Consider the following 27,130-nt stretch of genomic DNA (forward strand, 5'->3'; position numbering starts at 1 on the left):
CCACACTATCTCCCGGTCGTAGCAATCCCCGAACCACCCCACACAAGCTTCCTCAGCTTCCGTATCCCCGCTCACCTCACTGCATATGCCCTCCGCATCTCTTCAATCCCGTCCTTTCATTTGCTCAACTTCATCATCCTCACTCACCTTTCCCTCTCGCAATTGATTCGGTGATTTCTCAACTTTGTCTAGACCATTTCAATTCTCGAATACGAAAGCCAGACTCAACATCCCCTCATCATGACGTCCAGCCTGGCTTCGTGCATCTTCTGCAAGATCATCAAGGGTTCGTCCCCATTCCCGCTCCTCATCTGATTCCAACCCCAAGACATCTCCGAACCCCCGCTACCGCAGAATCAACTGACATTTCGCCCCCCTTCAGGCGAAATTCCCTGCTTTAAGCTCTTTGAGAGCGAAAAGACACTCGCGTTCCTCGACATCAACCCCCTCAGCCGCGGCCATGCTGTAAGAACTCACCCATGTAATAATCATCCTGTGAAATATCCACTTACATTGTCTCCGCAGCTTGTCATCCCCAAGCACCACGGCGCCAAGTTGGCTGATATCCCCGACGATCAGCTCAGCGAACTCCTCGTAGGCCTTCCACCAGCCTCTCTCGCGCCCCCTTGTGTGTTCATTCTGACCCCTTGCGTTATTGCAGCCTGTTGTGAAGAAGCTCGTCGCCGCGACCGGTGCCACCGATTACAACATCCTCCAGAACAACGGCCGCATCGCTCACCAAATGGTCGACCACGTGAGTGTTCCCCCTTTATTCATCCACCTTGCCATTCATCATAGCTAATTATCATAGGTTCACTTCCACATGGTAACACTTCTCACCACCGCCTGCAATTCTCGTACTGACACCAGTTGGAGATTCCCAAGCCAAATGAGACTGAGGGTCTCGGCGTGGGTTGGCCCCAGCAGGCGACCGATATGGACAAGCTCAAAGCCCTCTTTGAGGATATCAAGTCCAAGATGTAGAGAAGCCAGTTTTGGTATTATCAACACCCCCGCCCTCAACTCAATAGCAGGCATATCAATTCCCCGCAATTCAACGTCCCTGGCTCTTTCAACCTCTTTTATCCCCCCGACCAATTCTCATAACCTGCGTGTACGTCCTTCGTGAATCTAATGCCGGCTGTGCCGGTCTCTAGTCTACATCATCGGCCGATGTCTCGACCGCGGGAGCTCCGTTAGTCGGCGCGGGTGCGGGTGCGGAAGCCGGCGTAGGAGCTGCTGCAGCGGGAGCGGGAGTGGCGGGAGAGGGTGCCCCCTTGGAGTACATGTCGATCTTGCCACCATCCTGGATAACGCCAGTCCGATCCAGGACGCACTTTGCTCGGAGGTAAGGGTCGAGCTTCCAGTAGTCATCCCTGAGTTTGCGGGCAAGTTCCTCCCGCTGTGCCTTGATGGCTGCCTCCTTGTCTGTCCCGGCCTCTTTGATCCACTGGAGGGTTGTCTCCTCGTACTCGTGGACCAGTTCTTCCCTTCCAGAAAGCAGCGCGTCTCTTGTCGCCGTATCCTTCATCTTGTCATTCTCTCCAGCGACTGGCTCCACGTACTTGTAGTCCCAGTCTTCCTGGCCGTCGAGCTCTTTGAGAATGTGGCTTGGCTCAATGAACTCTGACATTTCCTTGACATTGTTGGTGAAGTGGACCTTGGCAGCTACAACCGGGTCCAGCCAACCCTTGATAATCTTCCAGATACCTGATCATCGTTTAGTTGTGTTACTTAAGACCAATCATGGGGGAAACAAACCTTGGAAGACCCACGGGGCCTTGTGCACTAGAACAGCACCGAGAGATTCGGGGTAGTTTGCCTCGAAGCATTTGATCATGAACTTCACAGGGGTGTAATCCTAGAGCAAGGGTCAGGAAATATCCCATCAAGTCGCGCTATATGGGGGTGACTAACCATGTTTGCCAGTGAAAAGCCGGTCATATCGAAAACGATTGTCTTTGTCCGATTAGCACAAGTCAGGCCGCCAAAACACGGATAAACTTACAGCAGTATCGACGGGAGGAGCCAGAACCATACGAGCTGTCTCAATCAAGAAGACAGTATACTTCTCGAGACTCTCCTCGCATTGCTCCCCCTGTCTATGCATGCGCACTCTGACCTGGCAGATCGGGCGTCCTCCCTTATCAAGGCCATGGATGAAAGTCTTGCCTGAACGAGCCTGGGCCATAAAGTCCTCTCCCAACTGCTTAATCTTGGGATCGGAATTTTGCGCAGCTTCGAGCGCACCAGCCTCACCACTCTTCATGATTTCGTCGTCAACCTTCATCTCCGTCAATCTCCAGTGCATCGTGGAGATCATCATAACGAAAGCCTTCTCAACGTCCCACTTTCGCGCCCTCAGGAATCGCAGGGCAAGGGCATCGGGATGGTCATGCTTGACCATCGACCATATCGTAGCGCGCAAAGCTTCGGGACTCTGGTTGGCCAAAGCCTCCTTGAACTGTTGCGTTTGACCGTATTTGTCCTCGCCATCCTCCTTGATACCAGCTGGGATGGCTGTCGATGTCGCGGCGCCCTCTTTCTTATCCTTGCGGCCAAACAATGAAGTGCGCTTCTTCTTGGGCTTGTCGCCTTTTCCGGCAGCCGACGTTTCGCTTGGGGCTATGCTAGCAGATGCGCTGTCTGCAGCGGCGGTGCTGGTCTCCTCGCCCAAGGACAGAATGAGATGCCACAGCTGGCGCAACTTTTCCTCCTGCTCCGGCGTGAGGTTACCCGGTCTCCCAGCGGGAATGTCCGTCGCCATGACTTCTAATGGATGAGGTTCTGCGATTTCGTTGTCTGGTTGAGGGTCAGGTTTGGAACCGGTGATTTGCTGATAAAACAGGCCGTATGCGCACGCAAGAGCAACGGCGACGGAGCAGAGGACGATGTCAACCCGTGACTCGAGGAGAACACGGGGTTTCTTGAGGTTGGGGAGGCCCGGTGACTGTAGTGATCCGAGTGGTTGGATTCGTCTGTAATTTGAGGGCTTGGAGGGGTAGTTGTATTTCCGAACACAGGGTCTGACTAGGAGCTGCCGTCCAAATCGCGTAGTCAATGGCAATTGTGCAAGGCGAGTCCCCGAAGCGTACTGGAGGGAGCTTTGCGAAAACGTGAAAATTCGAGGCAAAGCCGAGGTTTGTGGTTTCAAACAGACCGGCATCAGTCGACGACGTCAGTCAATGCTTCGGACTATATTGGTGGTGCTGAGACGGGGTCAGCAGGGTCATCCCACAGTGTAGTGCATTGGCAAATGGCGGCGGGTTGGAGAGGAAATTTGGCAAGGTAAAAAGAATCAAGCCGAGTGATGCGCGGATGGCCGGAATATGGCTTGCGCCGGAGGTTGAAGTGACGGGAGGGAGGGACAGACTGGGTGGCTGACATGCGCCGGAGGGGAGTTAAGGTATGGAGGGGTTGTGAGGATTGGGGAAAGACTAGGGTAGGTACCTACTTTGGTTACGCGGCTGATGGAGAGTTCAGGGACTGGCGTCTATGCGGTTGGCGGCCAAGGAGTAACAATGCAGGAAGACGAGAAGAGCAAAGTCGAGAGGACTGTCGAAGCCAGGTACGGGTACAGAGAGGTTGATGGATAACGCAGTGAGACCGGGTCTATTACGTGGGCAGTGAATGTGCGACGGAGGGGCAGCGTTGCGGACGGAGCTTTGAGCAAAGAGGAAAGTCGGGGGCGACGGGGATTGAGGGAGGCTTAGACGCGGCGGACAAGGAGGAGGAGGACGACGACACCTCAGCGACAATAGGTAAGCGCAATGTTGCGAGGGTCGAGCGCTGTACTTGATACCCCTTAGGAGGCTGTTCAAACTTCACGGAGTTGGTAGCTTGGTCACTGGTGTACGCAGATGTAGCTCAATTTCCGAGCGATCCGGACTGGCACAGATTCCAAGAGTACCGTTGGACCTTAGGTGCCTTAGTTGGTCTCTTTTGTTGTAGTGCTTGGGTGTCAGCTGTGGATTTGCCCAATGTACCTTGGAGTTGGCGAGCTATTGTGGTGCTGTGGTGTGGTGGGAGAAGAACAGCTTTGCGGACCCAGCAAGGAGACCGACACCGACCAGGAGGGGTAAGGTATGGGTAGGTTGAGGTGGGATGTCGTTGAGAGCGGGGGGCTTGATGCGTGCAACCTCTTGCAGTGCAGTGAAATGGTGTAATGGAACGTGGTGATCGATTCTGGTTGTTCAGGTTTGCAAAATGGTGAACATGGACGCTGAAGTGTGGTGAACCGTAAATCGTAAACCGTAAACGAGCACAATAAAATACGCCGTATTCGAATCCGTAAGATGCCTCAGGGTGGCAGGGGAAGTGCGAGTGCGAGTATTGGTATCTGTATCCGTACCTTCCTCATTACAACAGGTCCACCAAAATCATCAGAAATGGCCACGCGACCTCCCGTCGGACGCGATGAGGCAGGGACGCCAGGTACCTCCTACCTACTCTACCATACCTGTGCGTCCCCTCCCTGGTTGAGCGAACGCGAGGTGAGGTGCCCCGTGGGCGGTACCTAACCTTAATGGAACTTCGGGGCCGAGTCACGCGAGACGCGCTCGATACCTTGGGTGAACGTGGAACGTAGGTAGCTTGACTCCAGGACAAAAGCCTGCCCAAGCTTCAATAAGGAGTACCTGGGATGGGCCTGAGGAAACCCAAATTTGCGTCATCCTGCCTGATGACCAGCTGTCTGCCGGGGTCTTTTAGAGATGACGGGCGATTCCTTGAAGCCCCTACTCCGTACACGTGCTGAAATGCAGTTTTGGTTTGCGCTGAGTGTGGGGCCTTGCCCTGGGAAGATTGAACCCGGCCAGGAAAATAAAAAAACGATACGCAGTCCGGGACTCCAGCCTTGAGGTGCCTTGTACTTCACGTCGGGCCACCAAAGCCGTCGGGTTTGTTGATGTTGACTTTCACTTGAACCTCCATCAACCAGCAACCACAGCTTACCCCACAACTAAGGTACTTCGACACCCCGCGTTACACCGACAGCTGCCATCGACACCGAAGAATCTGACGACGTCTCTCTCGCCGAGTTCCCAACGCAAAGTATTGCACACAGTACATCTCAATTCCACTTCCACTACCCATCATGGCAGATTACAACGCCCACGAGAAGCGATCCGGCTCGCGCACGCGCAACTCCCGTCCGACAACCCCCATGCGCCCGACCACGCCTCTGCGCCCTTCTTCGCGATCCTCCTTTCGCGAGTCCGCCAGAGATAGTGTTCACGGCGGCGGCGAGTCGTTTCCCCTCAACACCTTTGAGCCCGCCTTTGCTGAGCTCTCGGATGCCATGGCCGACCTTGAGGCCAATATGATGCACTTCCAGCTGATGCACGAGAGTCTGGCGCGCTTCAGCGAATCTTTTGCGAGTTTCATGTACGGCCTGAACATGAATGCCTTTTGCGTCGATTTCCAAGAGGTGCGATTGTTCCATCAGCTATCTTTTGTCGCACTAGCCAATGCTGATCTTACCTCATTATCCTCTCTAGGGCCCTGTTCCCGAGTCCTTCAAGAGGGCGAAGCTGCAGGAAGAGATGAACGCAGCCGCAGGATCAGGTACGAGCCCCAACACAATCTCTGGTGTAACCTTGACGGTATTTCTAACATGCACATTCACAGGCATTCCTCGCGCGTTTGAAAAGCCTAGCACTGATTTTGATGGCGAGACGACTTTTATGTACTGATCCATACCCTAGATTCCTCCGTTGGAGGCTTCGCAAGCATCCTGCTAATCACTTACAGGACCACTGACGTTTCGTTCGTTGAAAACCCGCCCGCCTCCTCCAAGCCAACCCCGAAATACAAGACCCCCAGCACAGCTACTAGAGGTTCCCGTGTGCCGGCACCTTCTACACGTGGAGGCACAACGCGTGGTCGCGCGGGAGGCCGCGGAGGCTCCGAGACAACGAGAGGCCGGGGTACCGGGATCGTCAGACCACGCGGCCGTGGCATCCGGTGAAAGTGCTACAACAGATGCCCGCTGTAGAACCTCACTGGTGGCATCATCGCCGCCGCCGCTTGCTTGCCTTGAGCCCCGAGCCATCGCAAGCTGGATCTCAACTTCCCGACCACGGCCCTTCAGGGCACAGTAAAGAGAAAGGGGGGATGGCAATTCCAGTACATTATGTCGTGAAAGGGTATCATCTAGCGTCTACTCTTGAGCCACGGTAGACTTGTGGGCAGGAGGCAAGCGCATCTCAGGTCTCCATCTCAATCTCCTGGTCGAGGGCCTTCTCGGGTCCTCCCTTGTTGGGACCTTTGTCGTCTGTTCGAATGCCGACGACGGCCTCTGCCTCTTTCTGGGTATACGGTTCCTCTTTCAACTGCTTGACCCTGGAAATGACTAGGTTAGCGGGGCCGCAACAGACGAGAGCACATATAGGCCAAGCGGAGGCATGAAAGTGTAGTAGGAGACGACGAACCTGCGCTTGTGAGGCTTTCCCTTACGGTGGCCTACGAGGCTGACTTCGGTCTCGAACCACTTGGCGCATTCGATGCAATAATGCTGACCCAGTCCTGGAAGATCCTCCTTTGCTTTTGATCCCGTGAAACGTTGGAGATGGCGCGGCGAGCGCAGATCGGCCTTGATCTGGTCGACATCCCTATAGTATGCTTTGTTAGGAACCGAAAGACGACCTATAGTTTTTCTTCGGTTTGCTCCTGCAAAATCCCTTACCTTGTCTTCCTTCGTGTCTTGGTCAAAGTTTTCTTGTTGGTGACGCCCATTTTTCTGGTTCGCCGTGTACGACGAGAGAAAGCGCTTATGGTCCGTAAGGTGTCGCAGTTGCGTCGGGAATCGATTGGAGAGGGTGGCAGAATCCCAAAATTGAGACTCGAGATGGCGATGGCGGGGCAGAATTCTGGTGGTGAGCCGCAGAAAAGTTGCTTCACCGCTCACAAAAGACGGGGATTAGTGCCTCCGTGGTACCGAATCCACTAAAAAGTCCAGGTAGCACTTGGCGGGCAGAGTCGCCCGAAGCTTGAGCTAAACTCGGGGATGGAACGCGAGGGGACGCGCCCGGATAAATGAATATATGGGGACTCCTGTCACTTGTACCTCCAACACAGCTCCGCCTCCATCCCCGGGACGCCCTTACAACCCATCTTTAAAGATGACGGTTGTCCTTTCGCAAAGTCACCGCACAGCACAGACGAACTAATTGTGCGATTGTGCAGCTCTCGGGAGCTGCAGAACAACAGCCTCCGTTATGTCGCGACTAATTTGTGAGAACAAACAAGAGAACCCCTTGATCCCCCTCTACTCTTACCCCTGTTGTAGCTGACTTGACATCGCATCTGTCCAGCTTCGGCACTGTCGTTGCGTCGCGATCCGCGCATCCTCAAGCTCCCGCCCTACATCTCGCTCGCATGCATTCTTGGTGGGATCGCATGGCTATTTCTCTTGCCTTTAAACGACTATTCACGACGAACCTACATTTCCGAGAATGCGCTGCTTCCGGGTCAAGTGCACACGTATTTCGGTGGAAGTGATCAGCATGTGCTGAGGGCGTATAAGCATGAGGTCAACTCGGTTAGGGACAAGTCAAATTACGAGTATGGTGCACCGCAATTGTATCCTTACAGCTGCTTTACGATTTGGGCTAACCACTGAAACATGATAGAATCAATGATAAGCTCGAGGGCATCCTCAAGAGCGTTGGTTTGAAGGTCGGCCGCCAAAACTACACATACGAATCCGCCGGCGACGTATACACCGGAGAGAACATCTACGCCATTCTTCAAGCTCCTCGAGGCGATGCCACGGAGGCTATTGTGCTCATCGCAGCCTGGAAAACGGTCGACGACAAGTTCAACCAGAACGGCCTGCCACTGGCGCTGACACTGGCGAGGTACTTCAAGCGGTGGTCCCTCTGGTCCAAGGATATCATCCTCGTCATTCCTCCTGACAGTAGAACGGGCACTCAGGCATGGGTCGACGCATACCACGACTCGCACGACTCTTCCAGGGTGAACTCGCTTCCACTCAAGTCTGGCGCTTTGCAGGGCGCCATCGCCATCGACTATCCGCAGGAAGACCGTTTCGAGTCCATCCATATCATCTACGACGGCATCAACGGCCAGCTCCCCAACCTGGATCTCATCAACTCCGTCGTTAATATCGCAGGTGGACAGATGGGCATGGGCACTGCCATTCAGGAGATGTGGTCGCACTCCGACAAGTACCGGGACCGACTCCTCACGATGCTTCGTGGCATGTTGAACCAGGGGCTCGGCCACGCCTCTGGTCCGCATAGCAGCTTCATCCCTTACCACGTGGATGCCGTAACTTTGCAACCATTCGGTGAAGGGTGGCATGATGAAATGGGAATGGGCCGCCTTGTCGAAGGAACTTTCCGCAGCTTGAACAACCTGCTTGAGCACCTCCACCAGAGCTTCTTCTTCTACCTACTCATGCAGAAGGAGAGGTTTGTGAGCATTGGCACGTACCTGCCAAGTGCCATGATCCTAGCCGCCAGCTTCACCATAACTGCGATCTCTCTCTGGGTGAAGAGTGGCCACCAGGATCAGCCGTCAGCTGCGCCCAACTCGGTGGTAAAATCCGAGAAGGAGGGCACTGCGTCTATGGAGGTACTCGAAACCGCAAAGGAAACGAACACGTCGTCACCTTCTGTTCCCGCCGTTGAACGTGATCTGTTTCTTCCTCTGGGTCTCGTTGCCGTCTGTCAATTTCTCGGTGTCGTGCCATTGTACATCTTCAATCATATGCCTGCAAACGTAAGCTCTCCTTCCCATTCTCGGCTCAACCAAGATTCAAATGCTCACTTCGCAATCCCACAGATGCTCGCTGGCGCCTACACAGCATTCGCCCTCGCCAACTGTGCCCTGCCCTTCTTCATCTCCTCGCTCCTGAAATCTACGTACAACCCTACGGTCCAGCAATACCAGCTGATCAAGTCCTTCTCCCTCCTCCTGCTCGGCATGTTTCTCTCAGCTCTGGCGACCCTCAACTTCTCTCTCGCCTTCCTCGTTGGTGTCATGGCCAGCCCGCTGTCCTTCATGCGGCCGTGGCCAGACCACGCGGCCGTTCGCTGGGCCTGCGCAGCTTTTCTCCAATTCGCCTCCCCGACGGCGGCGCTGTACTCTGTCTCGTCGTACTTTGGTATCAGTATCGGCGAGGTTCTCAAGGAAGCGGCTTTCGGTTGGGATGTCTGGGGCATGTATACACCTGTCATTATCTGGGGTGTGTGGTGGCCTGCATGGCTCATGGGATCCGTCATTGTGCTGGGACAACCTACAGCCAAGTCAAAAAGTGCATGATATAATGTACCAATAGTGTTGGTCACGTAGTCTGTATGACAGCATCATTCCTGGCGGAGCTTAAGGAACGACAATTGCCAAAAGTGTTTTGAGCTTTTAGAATTATCGCATCGGGAAAAGGGGCAATAGCATTGTCATCAAAATCATGACGGCCCTTTTTTGGAGGCCGAATTCCATTCCTCTTCTAAGTCTAGTGGTGTACACTGGTCTCCCCGTCCGCCACCGTAGACCTTTATTACAGGCATAGTTTTTCCTTTCCGCCCATAACCCTGGTATCCTCTGCTGTCCACTAAGCTGCCCACACGTCGCCGCCGGCGGTCTCGATCCAGTTACCAAGCTGGTTGACTTGCGAGTCCCAGTCGAGGAGCCGCTGGCGCATGTTGCCAATCTGCTTCATATCAAGCACCTTGGGCTGGACCCAAGTGATGTGCGCCACCTCGTCGACCTGGTCAATGTTGCCGCGCAGCAGACCCAGGCTGAGGGCCTTCATGATGAGGTGCTCGATCTCGTTGGGACGAACCTTAGTCTCCTGAGCGATATCGGCGAAGGACATGGCACGGTCGTGAGGCGGCCGGCGGAAGACGGCCTCGGTGAGGGACGCGAGGTAGATCTTCTGGCGGAGGTGGCCGGCGTTCTCGGCGAGCAAAGGCTTGGCCCGCATGCGGGCCGAGAGAGCCTCGAAGCCCTGTAGGTCACCGCGGTTGAAGGCGAAGAGGAGGTCGCGGAACCACTCGTCCTGCGTGCCTTTGAGGGCGTCGAGGACGGGGTGCAACAGCAGCTCACCAAAGTTGTAGATGGTGTCGGAGACTAATGCGGCGATGCTGAGGTGCAGCGCTCTCCTGTGTCGCTCCTGGGGTGTGAGGGAGTTGATGTCGATGCAGGCGAGGTAGAGAAGGGCGTTGCGGTAGTAGGCTGCGAATTCCATCTTGCGCTGAATTTGGAAACCACATCAGCAAATGTCCTGTACTTGCTTGGGGAAGGTGGGCGAAGTGCTTACCTGGTAGTAGTTGGCATTCGCATCATAGAACGCTGCGTGGACAATCGTCTCGACGGAGTCGAAGCTGTCCAGTATTCTCTCGGCTGTGTCGAGGTCCTTGCGGGCGCCATCCATATCCTCCAGATCCAGCTTTACTCTGGCAACAGCGACGGAAGCGTATACCAAAGCATCCTGTGAGTTCTCGTTGTCTACCTTCTTCGCGACTCCTTGGAGGAATGTGAGGCGCTCCTCATCATCTATAACGACCCCGTCAGTTTCATGCCCTCTCCTAACTCCTGTGTGGCTAAGCCTTACCAGAGCATTCGGTGGCAGCCTTCAATGCCAAGTCGACAAGCTTAAGCTGGTTGATCTTATCCGCAAACTTGAGAATGAAGACCTTGTAGAAGGAGAGTCGCTGGGGCTTGCTGCCCGGGTGACTGAAGAACTGGCCGAGGGCATCGGTGAGCTGGTGCCAGAGTTTCCTCTCCCAGTAGTTTTCGAACTCCAGAACGAGGTGCTGAAGTTCCTCGGGGGCCTCGTCGCGCTGCTCCGCCAGGAAGTCGGGAATTGCGTCGGCGCTCATCTTGGTGGGAGGTCTCGGTCGGTGGGTGTGTGAGCTTCGGAGGGGTTGAGGATGACGACAGAATCGTTGAAGAAAGACCAGATGACAGTTCTTTCCTCAGATTACAGCTTCAGGGGCAGAGGGATTGAGGCTCAGGGGCGGACTTTCGTCGTGGAAAATGCCGGGGAGTTCGTCTGGTAGTTGTGTGAATGGTGTTGATGAATGCAAGCAGCAGCAGTTGCTAGTAGCAGCTCCCGAGGGGCGATGCACATAACGCGGCTAGCCAGCAGCCTGGTCAGTCAGCTAAGGTACAGAGGTACGTAGCGCAGCACCGATTCGGATGCTTCTGGATAGGACCCACTCCCAGACAGGATGACCAATAGTTGTTTTTCCGATCCTATGACCATGCAATGGGCCGTGCACCTGCTTCCACGTGACCCGCTCACCTTCCGTCCGGGATTCTGGATGAAGCTCGCGACTTTGGAGCTTTCGGCCGGTCAAGAAGCGTTCAGTTGCGAGTCAATTGAGGGGCCACCGCACTTATTTGTTGCAGCCTCGATATCCGAAAATGGCCTCCTTTCAAACCGCCGTGCGGTCGACCCAGAAGGTCGCGCACAATGCCTTGAGAAGCAGGCCCATCTCCGATATTGCCATCACCCGTACAGGCAAACCCATCCTGCGAACCCAGGGCGGAAGGTAGGCATGCCAATCAATTGCGTTTCTATAGGACGTTGCTGACTCGATTCTGAATACAGACACTCTCTTGGTGGTATGAACCGATCGAACGAATTGATTACGGCACGTTTGTCTAAGGTTGAATTACAGGACACACTGCGACGGTTTTCGGCGCAACGGGACAGGTTGGACGATACATCGTGAACAGGCTCGGTACGACGATACACATACGACGAGCTTTTACTGCAATACTGATCGATTCCAATAGCTCGCCAAGGATGCACCGTTATCGTCCCTTTCCGTGAGGAGATGGCCAAGCGCCACTTGAAGGTCTCTGGTGACCTTGGCCGAGTCGTCTTCCTTGTACGGTCTCCCTTCCGATGCGGCGGACTGAAGTCTAGGAAGACTAATGAAATGGCTATAGGAGTACGACCTCTACAATACCCAATCGATCGAAGAGAGCGTTAGACATTCCGATGTTGTCTACAACCTGGTTGGCCGTGACTACCCCACCAAGTAGGTCTATGAAGCGAGGGGCATTTGAAGATCGATGGCTAAGAAAACGCCTAGGAACTACTCCCTCGAGGATGTCCATGTCGAGGGAACTGAGCGGATAGCTGAGGCTGTTGCCAAGTACGATGTCGATCGCTTTATCCACGTCTCCAGTTACAACGCCAACCTCGAGTCAACATCCGAGTTCTTCCGCACCAAGGCCCGTGGCGAGCAAGTCGCTCGCAGCATCTACCCCGAGACCACCATTGTGCGGCCGGCGCCCGTCTTCGGTTTCGAAGACAACCTCCTTCTGAAGCTCGCTAACGTCATGAACCTCTTCACTGCCAACAACATGCAAGAGAGATTCAGGCCCGTCCACGTAAGCTCTCCGTAATGATGCCTACCTTGCGTAAGACCTAACAATTGCAGTCCATCGACGTTGGCCAGGCTCTCGAGGTCATGCTCTACGACGACAGCACAGCAGGTCAGACCTACGAGCTTTACGGCCCCAAGGAATACTCGATGGCCGAGATTGCCGAGTTTGCCGACCGTGAGATTTTCAAGAAGCGCCGCCACATCAACCTCCCCAAGGCTGTCCTCAAGCCTATCGCCGGTCTCCTGAACAAGTACCTCTGGTGGCACACCATGTCTGCCGACGAAGTTGAGCGTGAATTCATTGACCAGGAGATTGACGAGACCGCCAAGACATTCAAGGACCTCGGCATCGAGCCCGGTGACATTAGCAAGTTCACATACCATTACCTGGTAAGGACGCCCGTGATTTTCTCTATCAGAGTAACGTGTATTGACTTCCTTATAGCAAGGTTTCCGCAGTGCCAACTTCTACGACCTGCCCCCTGCAACAGAGAAGGAGAAGAAGGAGGAGCGCAAGTACCTGCACGTTCTTGACGAGTAAGCCTGGGTTTCATTTGTTGGAGGGATTTGATTCTGGGCAAGCAAGTCGTTTAGAGTGTATATAAGTAGTCAGCTAGACAGAGTTGCAAAAGTCGAGGAATCCATGTACAGTTTGAACAGCATCTCTCAAATGTGCGGACTTTCTACAATGTGGTTTTTGCTCCGTGGTGTTGGCATCAGTTGGTATGTCTGCAATGTCAAAGCTGATTCGTTGATACAGTGTAGTTTCTGACAGTTCAAACTGGGTCCTTGACACAGACTTAGCAGTCCTTTCACCTCACGTTGCGACTCAGTTTTCCTCTTACAGTTTAACCCTCTTGGTCACTGCAGTCGTTATCATAAAACTTTGTTCGTTCGCGGCTGGCTCACATGCAGACTTTCTCTTTTCCCTTTGCTCACCAAACTCACTAAAACTTTTCGTCAAAACACAGCCAAGATGAGCATCTCAGACAGCGAGGACGAGCCTCTGTAAGCCAGCTCCAAAGAACCGAAAAATTCGAACTATCCCCGTCTCCACCGGGCAAGTGGCACAGTATTGACTAACACTTCTTCTTTGCGCCGACAGTGCTCTCTCTTCGCACGCGTTGGCGGCGCTGGCCGAATTCAAGGCCGAGGAGGATGCCCGTCTGAAAGAGTTTGAGAGGCTCCAGGAACTAGCGGAGGCGAATGCGGCCAAGAAGGCGCCGATATCCATGGCGGCGTTCATGGAGGACTGGAATAAGTCGCAATTTTGGGTAAGGAGGAACCTTCATCAGCACGCAGAAAAGCAATGCGCTTTTTTCAAGGGTTTCTGGAAAAGAGGAAGCACAAAATTCTGACTTAAGATTTTGTTCTTGTTCCCTTAGTATTCTGACGAGACGGCGGGTTTCTTGGCGAGGCAACTCCTCGAGGGCGCTGATGCGGATACCACGATTGCGATTGTGTCTGCGCCCAGTGTGTTTGTTGCTCTGCATAATATCCTGGTAAGAGCACCGCTATAAGGGGCGATTCGCCATGTCTTTGGACGATATATTGACTGCTCTGCAGACTGCGCGAGACGAGAGCGAGGCCCGGCCAAAGGTCTTTTTGCTGGAACACGACAACCGCTTCAACGTCTTCCCTGAGTTCGTCTTTTACGACTTTGCGCAGCCCTTCAAGCTCCCGGGTGAGCTCAAGGGTGTCGTAGACCGCTTCGTCATCGACCCGCCATTCCTCAGTGAGGACTGCCAGACCAAGAGTAAGCTTAAACCCCTCCTCCCGGGATTCAAGCAGAAGAAAGAACGCCTCCATGCTGATAAAGTCCTTTGATCTCCAGCCGCCATGTCGGTCCGGTGGATGATGAAGCCGGATGTCGCCGAAAAGGGCCGTGTCATCGTCAGTACTGGCGAGCGCATGGCCGAGTTGGTGAACAGGATATACAAGCCCCTCGGTGTCAGAACCGTCACATACGAGCCGAGCCACGAGCGAGGGCTCAGCAACGAGTTTTGGTGTTACGCAAACTTTGAGTGCAAAGACTGGACGTGGCGGGAGGCGGCTTCGAGTTGAAAAAAGGGGGAACAGATCCTTAGAAAGTAGACCGAGGCAACGCGACCCTCCTCACATGGGGTGGCGAGCTCATGATGATAGGCCTGCCCTCTTGCCCTGACGGGGCCCGATTTGGCACATATTTCTGGTTTGCGAGATTTCAATAGAAAGTACATACGCTTGATCGCTGTTCTATACAATGATGGCTCCTTAGGATTGCCATCCAAAATGCGGATTTTGTTGTTCGCCTTTGCCAAAGGGCCCAAGATGATGCATTACCCACGTTTATTTCCAACGCCGACAAGATGCTTGATCCTCCGTCGCCCCCCGCCTTCGCCATTCCAAAGCGCCCCTTTTCCCCATACTTTCGGCGGGCCACCGTCTTGACCTCGTTTGACCTGGTGGCATTACTGTTTTACACTGCTAGGCGTGATACGTTTCGTTCTCTCTCGAGGTATGAGGTTACGAGAGTGAACGAATAATGTAGAAGAGCAGATAGGGTTGAGCACTCATGACGTCTGACTTTGACGCCATTTCAACCTTGTGGTCGTTGAACTTGAACCACTGGTCGCCTACTCGGCAGTAGGATACATAATGGCCTAGGTACTCAGTCAGTAACAGCGTCAAATTGGTTCGTCATGTGTCAACTGACCCGTGTCGATCTCGCCCACGTGGACCACCACACTAAGGAGGTCGTACGTGCAAGATCTTCCGAGGTCAAAGGCATCTTTGGAGTCCGCGCCTCTACCTCTGGTAGTATATGGCAGCATGTTGAGCTGAAGGGGGAAGTTAACCACCGTCTCGATCTTTGATGCGCGGTCATGGCGGCCCTGCTTGTACTCAAATCGCTAGTAATGATTGTTAGCTGGCGACAAGGGCACCGTAATCATGCGGCTAGACATACCTTGAGCTGTATCGCGAGCACATTTGGCAGCCGCTTAATGCTGGTGGCTCTCTTGGCCTGCTGCATCGAGCTGCAGTTGTGGCACCGATACTCGCACTTGTCTGACTTGACGTATTCCTCATCCAAGCACTCCTGCAGAGTCAGGCTGGGCACCTTCTGGCCTCCCTTCTTTCTCCTGTGAGAGAGGTTCTCCAGTCCGAGACTGAGGTCCAGGAAGGATTGAACCGCGTTGGTGACGCCTCCGCAGTTCTGGCAAGTAGTGCCAGTCTGGAGCTTGCCGTAGAATGTCTGGTGGATGATGCAATTACATGTATGCTCGCTTCCAGTCTCAGGACGCTTGCCATCTCCATTGCGCTCATGCAGCTCCTCGGCGAGGAATTGGAAGAACTCATGGGCATCCTGCTCCTTGGTGGTGACGAGGTTCTCAAACGCCTTCTTCTCCGAGATCCAGAATCCAGACAGAATACTAGCCGCCGTGAATCCATTAGTATTCTCAACAGCATAGAAGTCCTGGAACATGTCGTCCATGGCACAGCTGAGGCAGTTTGTCAGCTGGCAATCGGTGCTCTGATGGCCGTCGCTTAGATAGAAGTTGCGCAGGAGGGGGTTGTGGAGGAAGCTCTGCAGCACCACATTCTGGTAGCATGTTGCTCCGGCATTGTAGATTCCGCGCAGACCATTGGCTTTGCAAGAGGCAGTGGTGGTGTTGTTGGATATAAAGCCTGGGTTGCTTGCAGAACTGTCCTTTACGCCATCTGAGAACATCTCATCGTGCTTTCTCTTACGGTCTAGAAGATCAATTAGCATGTTGATCAGGCAGCTAGGAGCCAAAGCTGGGCGGTACAACAATGCAGGTTGTAGTTTGAGGTACGAGGGGGACGCCTCTCATGGGTAAAGACAACTTACTGGAAAAAGTTCCTGTTCCCATCTTACGAACTCGAAGCTCCTCGAGAGTGGGGTCCCAAACTAGGTCATCACAGATCTGGCAGTAGAGGGCACCACTCCTTGAGTCGACATCTAAACTTTGTTAGGAAATTCACATTTGCTTTCGGTGACGGGCCACGTACAGAAGCGATGCTGCTTCTTTGTGCCGTGCTTGAGACGATCATCCTCATTGACAATGGCGGAGCATTGTAGACAGAGGTAGTTGGATGTGAGAGACGTCATGACCTGGCCGTCAGAGTTCTTGAATGTTTGCGGCACAACAGGCGTCTGCTCAAAGATGTTCTTGAGGATCATCTTGTAGTGGTGGACACATTGGGTAATACCCTCTGTGGACTGGGTGAACAGCCGCTGGATGTGTTCTGTTTGTATCCTGTCAGCCTGACTCTGGCCCATTTTCCTGCCGCCGCAGCAAGTCACAATCGGGGTCTACTGACCGCAGCCAAAGACTGGTGTGCCAGGGAGGGGCGATTTGACCTTGGCGGTCTTTGGGGACATCGGCGTCGTTGGTCGAGCAGACATTTTGGATGTTGTGGATGGTGTTGTTTAATTAATCGGTCGGTCGTCCTGCTCTTTCGCCTATTTGCTCTTGCCTTGAAGCACCTGGAAAGCAAAATACTTGGGATTTTCCTATTGCGCAAAAAAGGCCGAGGCAAAATGTGATCCAAAACCGAAAAGATAAGTTCGTGATTCCGACGATGGGCAAGGAAGGCGTCGTGGATTGGTAACGGCCGGAGTCGGGCCAGCGCAACAATACTACTGGAAATCCACCGTTAGCCGCGAGTTTGTCGCAATACAATGGGTCAATTGGTAAGACAAGAGACGGAAACATAAAGTGAGAGTAGGATTTACCGGCTAGAAAAGCCGAGCCAGTGAAGCTGAGCAAAGTAGAGGATGTTTGGATTGTCGGAAGGAGCGATTTCGCGCTGTGGTGAAGCTCCCCAGAGAGTGGGCGGGTGGGCGAGCTTTGGTGGATGGCGCAAGCCGAAGATCGAGAAGGTCCGCGCGGGCTGTCGCTTCCAGTCCCAGTCGCAGCTGTGGACGAGGCAAAATTTGGTGGTGCAGAAGGAAAACAGAACCAAAGGCTCCAGACTGCGACAGATTTCATGCGCAAAGAGCAAAGTGATTCAGGATCGTCGGGAGGGCACAGTTCCCAAAAGGCCTTACAAACAATCCCTGGAAGTTGCAAATGTTGGAGCTGGCACTGGGTGCACAGACGGGTAGATTCCGTGGCGCCAGCGGCCAACAGGCAGTAAATCCAGGTCTTATCGGCACCTGATCGGGTGGTTTCTTATCGATAACAGCTTTTGCTTATCCGCCTGCCGAAAGTCCCCCTATGCCCCTGAATTCCCACAGGACCTCGGGGCACTTTTCGGTGGGTCCAGAGAAGGACCCTCCCGTCGCAACGCGGCAACAGTGAGGTCACTGTCACTGGTGAAATTCAATATGAAGACATTGCTGAGGTAAGCCGCTTACAAGAGCCATCATCAAAGTGCCTGGCGGCGCATTTGGTTCAACCTCGGTATTTTCACTGCCCCTCCATTGCGTCTTCACGTACATGGAGCACCAACTTATCCTCTATTCGCCAGATTGAATGCCCAGCGTCGCGTCGCGGCTAATTCTCTGTCGCATACCTGAAGGAACATGCGGGGTCTTGTGTCCAGCGTGCTTTCCCCATGTAATCGCAACGCTGGTTTGTGACTAAGACCGCCAATTTACTCAACTACAACCGGGACTAGACATATTGCCCGTCTGAGTCGTACCAAGAACAACAACACGATGGCTTCACAACTAGTATCGCTACCCGAGGTCGAGCGTCTCAGCCCAGCCTGTATTCGCATTCTGGGAGGCAACCCTGGAAAGTTTACGCTGCAGGGCACCAACACGTATCTCGTCGGCACAGGCAGCCGCCGTATACTCATCGACACAGGCGAGGGCAAGCCGTCGTGGATCGCCGCGGTCAAGTCAACCCTCGAGCAGGAAAAGGCGACGGTGGAGAAGGTACTGATCACTCACTGGCATCATGATCACACGGGCGGCATCCAGCAGCTGCTAGAGCTGTCTCCGAGCTCAGAGGTCTTCAAGAACCAACCCGAGGAGGGCCAGTCAGACATTTCGGACGGCCAAAAGTTTGTTGTCGACGGTGTCAGCCTTACCGCTGTCTTCACTCCGGGGCATACCGTCGACCACATGGCCTTCGTCTTGGAGGAGGAGGACGCCATGTTCACGGCGGATAACGTCTTGGGCCAGGGTACCGCAGTATTCGAGGACTTGACCGTCTACCTCAACAGTCTCGAGAGAATGCAGAGCCTGTTCAAGGGAAGGGCGTATCCGGGTCACGGGCCCGTGGTTGACAACGGCCCGTCCAAGATTCAAGACTACATCAACCACAGGAAGGCTCGAGAGGAGCAGGTCATTCGTACGCTAAGGACGGCGAGGCAAGGCTCTAGTATCGAGGGCGATCCCTACGCCTGGACGGTCATGGAGCTTGTCAAAGTCATTTACGCTGACGTTCCTGAGGAGCTGCATATCCCGGCGAGCGGTGGAGTCATACAGATCTTGGGAAAGCTCGAAAAAGAAAACAAGGTGGTCCAGAGTGATGAGAGATGGAAGTTGAAAGATCGATCTGCGTTATAATTCGTCCAGATGATGAAACGGGGCAGAGGTGTTGGCGGACCTTGGTCGGAGCCTCGGATCCGAAGACGGCAGATTTGACGCCGTGATATGTCATACTTAAGTAGGAGGAAAGTGGGGATGGACCTCATGGCTTTGAGGACTACGCATATCATAGAAACCAGACGATCCCGCAATGAGGGTATGAATGTGCTGAGCGTATAATGCAATACACTATACGTCTACAATAGCTTCGAGTTTGCCATAGTCAGCCGGCGATTGGAAGAATCGCGTAGCTAAGATGAGCCATATGCATCGCGATGGCTCTGCGGCAAGGTTACACAGCGCAACGAGACCGCCGGAAGGTTCGGACAAGTCGAATCTCGTGACGGCGCGGGACGTACGATGAAAGTGGGGCGCCACCTGGAAGGCTAGAAACAGCGGTCGCGGTCTGCATCTCTCCAAGGATTCTCTTCTTCTTGGTAGCATCGAAACGGATGCGCTGTTCCGATATCTTGTGACGCAAGCTCAACGCAGCAGAGGTTGAGGGCGGTGTGGTGTAGCAGCTGACATGGAATAGACTAGAGCGTTGCGGTTGATATGTCACAATCTCACCTTCTCGAATGTTAGAACGTCAGAAAAAACTGGTGCGGCGTCATGCCTTTGTATGTCCAGCTCACCTCAAGTTGTTATACTGGGTGTTGTAGTCGGAAGGGTAACCGAGATATCCGCCCTTCGACTGCAGATGTGACTCGATCAATATTATTTTACAATTGCATAGAAGCTGATATTCCTTCGATATTATCGAGAAATAGCGTCATCATCCATATCAAACAGAGTAGCCTCAAAAACTTCCTACGAATTTTACGATGCCCCGTGATCGATGCGGGTCGGACTCCGACTTGACTCCGGAGCCACCGACCGCAAGCCGCGGGAAAAGAGGGGCCTTCGCTTACGATGTCTCGCAGTGCTTCAACAATCAGGTCCGGTCGGCCATGAGAGGTACCCAAGGTACTTCAGGTAGGTACATCGAAGGTACAACGTACCCGCCAGTCTGTCATGTGGAGCCAAGAAGGAGAGCGGGATCGTGGGTTCGACGGGCGGATCGAAGGCAAGGATGCGCACGTACGTATTTCTTATGTGGATTTGGCCAGGTGGTGGGCGGATGGGTTGTGGATTTCCTGCTTGCATCCATCCATGTGGATTTTCCCTCTCTTCTTGGTGGAGTTGGGCGAACTAGTTGTTCATGAGGCTGCTTTAATTTTTCCTTTTGCTGACTTATCCTCTACTTGTTGGCTTCTAGGTGCCATCCCATTTGTAATACGGTCACTATATGGCGTACCGCGATGTTGTTCTTCCCAGGTTTCTGTACATGATGAATCACAGTGTATCATCTGGGCCGGCGTCTGTTGACTTGGGGTATGGCTCATTGCAGGTTTCGGTCAACCGCTCAGGTTGAACATACTCAGGCCAAGGGCATGGCGCAGAGAGAAGCAGGAGAAGTCATTGGCTCCCTTGGGGTTAGACCATTGAGAGAAGCAGAGCAAAGTCTCATTGCAGAATGCAAGCAGGCAGCAGAATAGAAGTTACAGGGAAACAAGCTCAACATCATCAATATAGGAATTCAGAAGTTCAGAAGTTTCACGACCCCATGGCCGGGCGGTCTACGGGGGTTACGGGACGTGAGACACGCCGTAACGTACTCCGTACATGGCCTGTTCGTACGGAGCTTTCGTGTATCCTCCGTGTCCGCAAATTTTACTCGTCTTGGCGCCGCGTTGGCAAAGGCTCGGCCGCCCGCCAGGCGTCGTTCAACTTCCAACTCGGGGTGAGAAAAGATACACAGCCTTCAGGCCTCTAGATGATGTTGCAGTGATAGCAGAGCTGGGCGTCAGAAGGATTTGACGCAGGGCTTATTCCCAACGGACGGAGCTTCGGAAGCGCGGCCAACACTTTGATTTCGTTCTTTTGTTCTTACGTTCTGGATTACCTAGACATTTCATGTCGGTACTTCGCGCTTCCCGCACCGGCCGGCACTGGGGGTCCTGCACGTCTTCGTTCTGCTTATGAACAAAACATTTTCTCTGCCCTATGAGATTTTAGCTCGTGGCCGGGCCCCTTCTTAGTCTCTGCTTACCGCACCCATCGGTGGAGTGGGAACGACGCACACTACACCACAACCTCTACGGAAGTTACACTACAGATCGACGCAGGCAAGGCAGGACAGGGATAGGTAGGTGATGCGACGGGGTTATGTGATGGCGATAGGTAGCCCGCCTGTCTCCCCCGTGTGACTCAACTCCCATGCCTAGACGGAAGTATTCACAGGTCTTCAGGTCTTTGAAGGGCGCCACGTTCATGTAAGAATCTGACATGGTGGGACACACACCACTAGCAATGTTGGCCCGTAGCAAAGTTGACTTACAAATTCAATGAGCCCTTCTTTAGTACCATGGGTGGACAGCAAAGACAGCCTCGCACATCTGACGACGACGCTTGAGTGGCTGCGGCGAGCACCACGAATCGACGCGCGTGTTATTGACGGCTTGGTGGTCAGATACCATCTCGCAGGGCGTTTGAGGCCTGAGGTAAGGAGAGAAAACGGCACTCGGCTGCTGCGATCTTGGCGATAAGGTTGTTTTGTTTGGTGTTGGTCTGTTGCTCCGTAGTCGCTACCTTACCCACTCACCCCCCTGGTTCCCTAGTCCCCGTTGATCCCGGGAGAGTTACACATAGCTGCATGGTCACGGATTCCTTGTTCAAGGGAGTACATCTCGATGCTGGAAGGATGCTGGAAGTTGCCCTCTCTTCTCTTCCTCATGAGGCTGACATGTTAAGTCAGTGGCGCATTATGTATCTTGATGAGATCCAGCCACTCACTCACCAGGAACGAGAGTCTCACTTTGATGTCACGATTGGGGACGTTTGAAGGATGAGCTTGAATGACTAAGCGTGTAAGTAGTGTGAGTGAGCCAACGGATGAGTGAGAGTACGGATTCCAACTACTCCCAGGAATACCCTCTCTTTCTCAAGGCAGGTAAGGAGGTGTGTACTTACCTCACCTTACGGTCCTTACTTACCTTGTCTGGCCGTCTAGGTCTGCACGCTACTGCACTCATCGCAACCTTCTTCTCTCCAATGAGGTGGTTATGAAAAATTCTGGCAGGGTCTCATGGCGTCACTGCCGCGAAATCCGCTGGAGTAAGGCAGCTGGTCTGGTAAGCTGGTGCAGGAAAGCTCCCCGCACCCCCGCTAGATTCCCAGGATGTGTAGTGCTTGCCCCACCAGCATCACTAACGGCGCAGAGGAAAGAAGGCAAGGTATGTACATAGAATCTCAGGGAATGAAGCTCTCGCGCCTTCCATGTCGTCCACATGTCACCCCTTCAAGCTGCTTACACTACCTACTGTGTACTCCCTTCCTCTCACCTCCATCCATTGTTCAACGTGTTCACACCGGCCAGCTCCCGTAGCTTCGGGTCGGCGGGCGGGTACATTTCTCGAGTACCTCCGCCAGCAAGGCAAGGTGGGTGACATGTCACTACCTAAGGTACCGTTCCCATCCCGCACAGCTCTTGGCTTAACTCCTCCCTCCGGTCACTGGATGATGCTGAACTTGGCCGGACCCTCGCTCGTGGATGCCTTCGGAACCTTCGGAGTCGGTCTTTGCACATTTTTTGACCTTGTCACCACTTACACACACGCTGCCGAGCATACTTGCTGCCACTCGCCTCGCGTCTACCACGGTCGGTGATTTCTTTCTCGCGGCGGCCGCCGCCTTACCTTACATGGGGTGGGCAGGATGACTTCCAGGGAACCTGCCTGGACAACATGTACGATACACCATCGGTACTTTCTTGCACCATCCCATAAGGAACGATGGAGATGGGGAATGCGCATGGGTATGACCTGACTTCTGGCTGCCCGGTCTCAAGGTACTCAAAGCCCGGCCATGTCATCGCCGTGTACCGACGCCAGCTCCAAGAAGCTATCGTTGGGCTATCCTTCACCGCGGCTTTGTACCTCACTTACACCTCTAGACAAGAATCTTGTCGCCAAAGGACTTCTCTCGGTCTCCGCTACGGTGCTGGCGCCGGTGCGACGTCTCTACTTCTCTCTTCGCTAGACCCCACTCTGCTTGTTGTTTAATAAAGGCGACCCGACCTCGCTCTCGCTCATAGAGTCTCCTCAATAATTTGGAAGCTTACCCTCCTGCTCTCTGTCCTTGCGTACGAAGCTGCGAAGAGGCGCCAGATAGACCTCTTGCCGACTCTACCGTACGTTGTCTGAATAGACCCGGGGAAAGTTCGAGTTCCTCTTTGCGACATAGCCGAATCTTCCTCTTCTCCTCTTGCGACAACGGATAGCTTAGTCGCAAAAGGGCCCTTGATGAAATTGTCAGCTAGCCAAATCACCACGGTGGTGGTACTGGGCATTGCGCCCTTGGCTGTTGCCCATGGCGCTCACGAAACCGGCGCCGACGCCATGGAGATGGACATGGGCATGGCACAAGGCGCAGACGAGTCGAAAGCCGAATCCAAAAGCTATCCTCCAACATACTTTGCGCTCGCCGACCATGCCGGAATAATGTACGCACACATTGGACTCATGGTGCTCGCCTGGGTATTTGTTCTGCCAATTGGTAAGTTTGACGAGCTCTGGCCAGTAATCCTACGCCGACTTACACGCGATTCGCAGCTGTGATGCTTTCCATTGCTCGCTCTAGATATACACTTGCGCTGCAATTTGTTTTCATGGCCGTCAATGCGCTTGGAGTTCTCCTGGGAACAATCTACAATGCCAGCACACCTGACCTCTACCCCAACAATGCGCACCACAAACTGGGCTGGCTGGTGACTTGGGTTCTGGTGGCGCAGGTCCTGATCGGCCTTGTTGGAAGAGTTGCTGGCGCTTTGAGGCACGACAGGCGCGGAACATCCGACAGTAACCAATACCAGTCATTCATTCCAGTAACTGCGGCTGCTATGGCAGAGCACCACCGCGTTAACAGCTCTCGATATGCTAGCGAGTATCGCCTGTCCAACGACAGCGGGCAGGGCACCGAGCCTTGTACCGAATCGCTCCGGAGTCATTCCCGCTCCTCATCGTCCAATGAGGTGTCCCCGCGCAACTCCGACGCCTACCTAAAGGAGTACGCCGAAGAAGAGGACGATATTGAAGATGGCCTTCCCATGCCCATGCCGAGTAACAGGGACGAGAACACCAGTGCCAACCCCAGGTCGACGATTGCAAGAGTAGCGGGGAAGATTCCTTTGCGCGTGTTGAAGGGCTTGGTCTTTTCCTACAACTCAATCGATAGACTTATCTTGCCGCTGGGGTTTGTCACCTTGTGCCTAGGTATTGTGACCTACGGGCGGTTCTTTGTAAGCAATATACGAACGAGCTTACTGGAGTTATAAAGCTAACCATGCACAGGAGGGCAACGGCATCTTCAGCGGTTTGGCGCATTGGGTCAAGGGCGGCATTTTCTTTTGGCTTGGCTTGTTGACCCTTGGTCGATGGACCGGCAGCTTTGGTGAACTCGGATGGGTAAGTCACCGGTGCTTTGCCGGCCGTGTTCGGAATCAGTTTGCTGACTTTGCTCCGGCAGGCGTGGAATGTTCTGCCGAAGCGTGCCGACGGCAAGTGGCGGCCCTCGGCCGAGTTTGTCGAGAGCGCCCTCATTTTCGTCTACGGATCGACCAACATTTTCCTCGAGCATCTTGGAAATTGGGGAGGAGAATACAGCGCGCAGGATTTGGAGCACATCTCAATCACTGTTCTCTTCATTGGTGGTGGACTGGTAAGCCCCTTCTCGCCAGCATCGCGAGTCGCTCATTTGACTGACAATTGAAAACAGGTTGGCATGCTTATCGAGTCTAGTCGGGTTCGAGAGCTCTTGAACACACCAGTCATGAACGCTGCTTCTGAGCACTACCACGACGAGGAAGAGCAGAAGAAGGATCTGCAACCGCCGAAGCAATATGAGTTCTCCATTAACCCCATCCCAGCACTCGTCATCCTTCTCCTGGGCATCATGATGAGCTCGCACACGCAGCACTCTATGGTTTCGAGCATGATTCACAAGCAGTGGGGTAACCTCCTCACCGGCGCCTCCTTTGCTCGTGGGTTCTCGTATGTCATCATGTACCTGAAGCCCCCAAAGTCCATTCTCCCGTCTCGACCACCCACGGAGCTCCTTGCCTCATTTGGCCTGATTTCTGGTGGGATCATCTTCATGGCGAGCGTAAGTCCCCTTTCACCTACTTTTCTCCGAACGAGTAATAGCTTACAATTCCCCAGGCTAGCGACACAGTCGAAGGCATGGAGCACTACAATTTGGATGCCATGTTCATGTACACCGTGACCATGGGTCTTGTAGGCGTCTTGATGGCCTGGGTCATCATTGTGTTGGCCATCAAAGGCTGGGCTGTGCGCAAGGAGGCCGGCCGCCGGTCGTATCGGCTGCCCTGATTTATCGACGAATGATTAGACTTGGGTTGCTTGTGAACCGCATTGAGTAGTCAGAAGTGCTGGTGCGGAACGACGACGGTAATGACGCAGTAATGAATATGCGGTCGACAAGGGCATTAGACAGCGACGGCATGTGTGAAGCATGACTGAAGGCGTTTTCTTCTTCTTTTTTTCATTCTTAATCCTAGAGATACCCTTATGACAGCCTGGAGAGTTGAATGATTACTTGATTATCGTAACGAATTATAAACCCCCGTGATTTGAGACACAGTAGCAATGGGATATGTTGGGCGTGAGACTCCTTTGTATTGGCCTTGCTACGGCCCCGTAGCTCATTACCGTTATCTATCTTCTGTGCCTGTACCAGACTTTCCTTCTCGAATGCCTTGAGGATATCTACCTTTTGACTCTGGGTTCCTCATAACTCCCCTTTGAGCTCCAGCGAGCCTTAACCCCAAAATCCTTTTGACCCGAAGTTTCCTCAACCCCCGGAGGATGAGTATCTATCAAGCTGCCAGTACAGCTTCAATGAAGGCTATTGGGAATGAAAATGCTCTTTTGTCCCGAAATTCCTTGATTGCCCTCCTGCCGCGTTGCCCGTTTCGCTCGCTCTCGTGTTATTACAGAACTTGAGGTCGGGCCTCGATACTGCGTAACGAATAGCGTATTCCTCGATGGCGGCTCAGTCGCGAGGCTCGGTAGAACACCCTGAGGAATGAGAACCCTCCTTGGCGGGCTGATGAATGAGCGTGTCGTTGAAAAGTCGCGCCCTTGTTGCCATGCGAAGGACGTTTTCCGCCTTCCAATTCCTTCACATCAAGGAACTAACCGCGGTGACCCCCCTCTTCAACCAGAAGTCGACTTCCTCTTCTTGGATTTTTCCTTTTTGTCCTTCTTCTCCTTCTTTTCCTTTTTTGGGGCAGCGTCCTCCTCGGCTGCCTCCACCATCTCTACATCCTCATCTACAGCAGCAGCAGCTGAAGCAGGCTTGACGACGCGCTCCTGGTCCCGGGCGGAGTAGAGCGCGGTGCCCTGCTGCAGGGCGTGAATCAGAAAGGGCAGCGACTCGGCCTTGAAGTCGTCGGCGGCGCGGACTTTGTCGAGATCTTCTGCGAATTCCTGGGTTGTGCGTTGGAGGTAGTAGGTTGTGAAGTCTTGGGATGTTGTGGTCGCCATGATGAGATATGGGTATAGGGATATGTGATGCTGGGCTTGTTCCGTTTTTCAGTTGCTTGCAGGAAGAGAAAGAAAATGTGCGTATGTGCGCGTGTGTAATGATTTTTGTTGTGAGATTTCAGTTGGGATGGGGTTGCTGTAAGTGAATTCTGAGATGAGATGACCTGTGAGATATTGGAAGTTTGAAAGTTTTGAAAGACAGTGTTAAGGCACAGTGTGCGGCTGAGATAACACCCACCTAAGCGCATACGAACCTTTCTGAAAGTCAATTCAAGCTAGACTTTTGGTTTAGTTCATGCAGTGTCTTATACTTTTATCTCTGATGAGTTTGAATGATAAAAGGAGAACGATAAAAGAACAGACCAGCCCACGTCAAAGACATCCAGTTTTGCGAATTTGTTTCTGCACTTTCCACGCACCGCCAGATCGGTTCTCTACCTAAACAGTCTTTCGGCAAATCTAAGTATCCACATCCGATATGGTGTAGTGGCCAACATGATGCCCTCTCATCTCAATGAGAGGTTAGGCATAGCCCCGAGTTCGATTCTCGGTTTCGGAACTTTTTGCCGTTTCCCCCCGATTAGCACTATTTACATTCTTATATCTAACAT

General features: G+C 53.4%; 15 protein-coding genes across 15 annotated transcripts; 8 read left to right on the forward strand and 7 right to left on the reverse strand.

Annotated features, from left to right (window-relative positions):
- Window positions 1-240: 240 nt before the first annotated feature.
- Window positions 241-984, forward strand: CTAM01_09790 (HIT domain-containing protein; the record flags this gene model as incomplete). Its single annotated transcript, XM_060525806.1, has 6 exons — window positions 241-286; window positions 383-465; window positions 526-594; window positions 662-754; window positions 812-826; window positions 871-984. 6 exons carry the CDS (start codon window positions 241-243, stop codon window positions 982-984), a joined length of 420 nt encoding a protein of 139 aa, XP_060379492.1.
- A 169-nt stretch (window positions 985-1,153) lies between these two features.
- Window positions 1,154-3,250, reverse strand: CTAM01_09791 (CRAL/TRIO domain-containing protein; the record flags this gene model as incomplete). Its single annotated transcript, XM_060525807.1, has 4 exons — window positions 1,154-1,710; window positions 1,762-1,861; window positions 2,009-2,950; window positions 3,239-3,250. 4 exons carry the CDS (start codon window positions 3,248-3,250, stop codon window positions 1,154-1,156), a joined length of 1,611 nt encoding a protein of 536 aa, XP_060379493.1.
- A 1,845-nt stretch (window positions 3,251-5,095) lies between these two features.
- On the forward strand, window positions 5,096-5,968 carry CTAM01_09792 (DASH complex subunit Dam1; the record flags this gene model as incomplete). Its single annotated transcript, XM_060525808.1, has 4 exons — window positions 5,096-5,428; window positions 5,499-5,565; window positions 5,629-5,686; window positions 5,752-5,968. 4 exons carry the CDS (start codon window positions 5,096-5,098, stop codon window positions 5,966-5,968), a joined length of 675 nt encoding a protein of 224 aa, XP_060379494.1.
- A 238-nt stretch (window positions 5,969-6,206) lies between these two features.
- On the reverse strand, window positions 6,207-6,735 carry CTAM01_09793 (zinc finger protein; the record flags this gene model as incomplete). Its single annotated transcript, XM_060525809.1, has 3 exons — window positions 6,207-6,342; window positions 6,432-6,611; window positions 6,686-6,735. 3 exons carry the CDS (start codon window positions 6,733-6,735, stop codon window positions 6,207-6,209), a joined length of 366 nt encoding a protein of 121 aa, XP_060379495.1.
- Window positions 6,736-7,217: 482 nt separating this feature from the next.
- On the forward strand, window positions 7,218-9,288 carry CTAM01_09794 (uncharacterized protein; the record flags this gene model as incomplete). The annotated part of the gene is made up of 4 exons (XM_060525810.1): window positions 7,218-7,233; window positions 7,314-7,563; window positions 7,632-8,745; window positions 8,809-9,288. 4 exons carry the CDS (start codon window positions 7,218-7,220, stop codon window positions 9,286-9,288), a joined length of 1,860 nt encoding a protein of 619 aa, XP_060379496.1.
- Window positions 9,289-9,577: 289 nt separating this feature from the next.
- Window positions 9,578-10,847, reverse strand: CTAM01_09795 (PCI domain-containing protein; the record flags this gene model as incomplete). The annotated part of the gene is made up of 3 exons (XM_060525811.1): window positions 9,578-10,219; window positions 10,286-10,521; window positions 10,580-10,847. 3 exons carry the CDS (start codon window positions 10,845-10,847, stop codon window positions 9,578-9,580), a joined length of 1,146 nt encoding a protein of 381 aa, XP_060379497.1.
- A 547-nt stretch (window positions 10,848-11,394) lies between these two features.
- Window positions 11,395-12,909, forward strand: CTAM01_09796 (NADH-ubiquinone oxidoreductase 40 kDa subunit; the record flags this gene model as incomplete). Its single annotated transcript, XM_060525812.1, has 8 exons — window positions 11,395-11,522; window positions 11,582-11,595; window positions 11,652-11,714; window positions 11,770-11,864; window positions 11,926-12,017; window positions 12,072-12,372; window positions 12,423-12,758; window positions 12,814-12,909. The coding sequence occupies 8 exons, from the start codon at window positions 11,395-11,397 to the stop codon at window positions 12,907-12,909; spliced, it is 1,125 nt and encodes a 374-aa protein (XP_060379498.1).
- Window positions 12,910-13,344: 435 nt separating this feature from the next.
- CTAM01_09797 (uncharacterized protein) lies at window positions 13,345-14,432 on the forward strand (the record flags this gene model as incomplete). The annotated part of the gene is made up of 5 exons (XM_060525813.1): window positions 13,345-13,376; window positions 13,474-13,642; window positions 13,754-13,870; window positions 13,935-14,124; window positions 14,203-14,432. The coding sequence occupies 5 exons, from the start codon at window positions 13,345-13,347 to the stop codon at window positions 14,430-14,432; spliced, it is 738 nt and encodes a 245-aa protein (XP_060379499.1).
- Window positions 14,433-14,873: 441 nt separating this feature from the next.
- CTAM01_09798 (ubiquitin carboxyl-terminal hydrolase) lies at window positions 14,874-16,779 on the reverse strand (the record flags this gene model as incomplete). The annotated part of the gene is made up of 6 exons (XM_060525814.1): window positions 14,874-15,010; window positions 15,064-15,259; window positions 15,316-16,103; window positions 16,222-16,332; window positions 16,383-16,619; window positions 16,695-16,779. 6 exons carry the CDS (start codon window positions 16,777-16,779, stop codon window positions 14,874-14,876), a joined length of 1,554 nt encoding a protein of 517 aa, XP_060379500.1.
- A 28-nt stretch (window positions 16,780-16,807) lies between these two features.
- Window positions 16,808-17,365, reverse strand: CTAM01_09799 (uncharacterized protein; the record flags this gene model as incomplete). Its single annotated transcript, XM_060525815.1, has 2 exons — window positions 16,808-17,016; window positions 17,110-17,365. The coding sequence occupies 2 exons, from the start codon at window positions 17,363-17,365 to the stop codon at window positions 16,808-16,810; spliced, it is 465 nt and encodes a 154-aa protein (XP_060379501.1).
- Window positions 17,366-18,036: 671 nt separating this feature from the next.
- CTAM01_09800 (metallo-beta-lactamase superfamily protein) lies at window positions 18,037-18,894 on the forward strand (the record flags this gene model as incomplete). Its single annotated transcript, XM_060525816.1, has 1 exon — window positions 18,037-18,894. One exon carries the CDS (start codon window positions 18,037-18,039, stop codon window positions 18,892-18,894), a length of 858 nt encoding a protein of 285 aa, XP_060379502.1.
- A 313-nt stretch (window positions 18,895-19,207) lies between these two features.
- Window positions 19,208-19,877, reverse strand: CTAM01_09801 (uncharacterized protein; the record flags this gene model as incomplete). The annotated part of the gene is made up of 3 exons (XM_060525817.1): window positions 19,208-19,451; window positions 19,551-19,609; window positions 19,827-19,877. Coding segments are annotated over 3 exons (354 nt in total), but the record flags the coding sequence as incomplete, so codon positions are not given.
- Window positions 19,878-19,929: 52 nt separating this feature from the next.
- Window positions 19,930-20,283, forward strand: CTAM01_09802 (uncharacterized protein; the record flags this gene model as incomplete). Its single annotated transcript, XM_060525818.1, has 1 exon — window positions 19,930-20,283. One exon carries the CDS (start codon window positions 19,930-19,932, stop codon window positions 20,281-20,283), a length of 354 nt encoding a protein of 117 aa, XP_060379504.1.
- Window positions 20,284-22,748: 2,465 nt separating this feature from the next.
- On the forward strand, window positions 22,749-25,343 carry CTAM01_09803 (uncharacterized protein; the record flags this gene model as incomplete). Its single annotated transcript, XM_060525819.1, has 8 exons — window positions 22,749-23,012; window positions 23,128-23,146; window positions 23,200-23,511; window positions 23,568-24,253; window positions 24,306-24,419; window positions 24,481-24,672; window positions 24,730-25,116; window positions 25,173-25,343. 8 exons carry the CDS (start codon window positions 22,749-22,751, stop codon window positions 25,341-25,343), a joined length of 2,145 nt encoding a protein of 714 aa, XP_060379505.1.
- Window positions 25,344-26,189: 846 nt separating this feature from the next.
- On the reverse strand, window positions 26,190-26,519 carry CTAM01_09804 (uncharacterized protein; the record flags this gene model as incomplete). Its single annotated transcript, XM_060525820.1, has 1 exon — window positions 26,190-26,519. The coding sequence occupies one exon, from the start codon at window positions 26,517-26,519 to the stop codon at window positions 26,190-26,192; it is 330 nt and encodes a 109-aa protein (XP_060379506.1).
- Between the last annotated feature and the right edge of the window lie 611 nt (window positions 26,520-27,130).

The sequence above is a fragment of the Colletotrichum tamarilloi genome (assembly GCF_030869305.1).
Source record: "Colletotrichum tamarilloi strain Tom-12 chromosome Unknown Scaffold_41.1, whole genome shotgun sequence".
Lineage (NCBI taxonomy): Eukaryota > Fungi > Ascomycota > Sordariomycetes > Glomerellales > Glomerellaceae > Colletotrichum > Colletotrichum tamarilloi.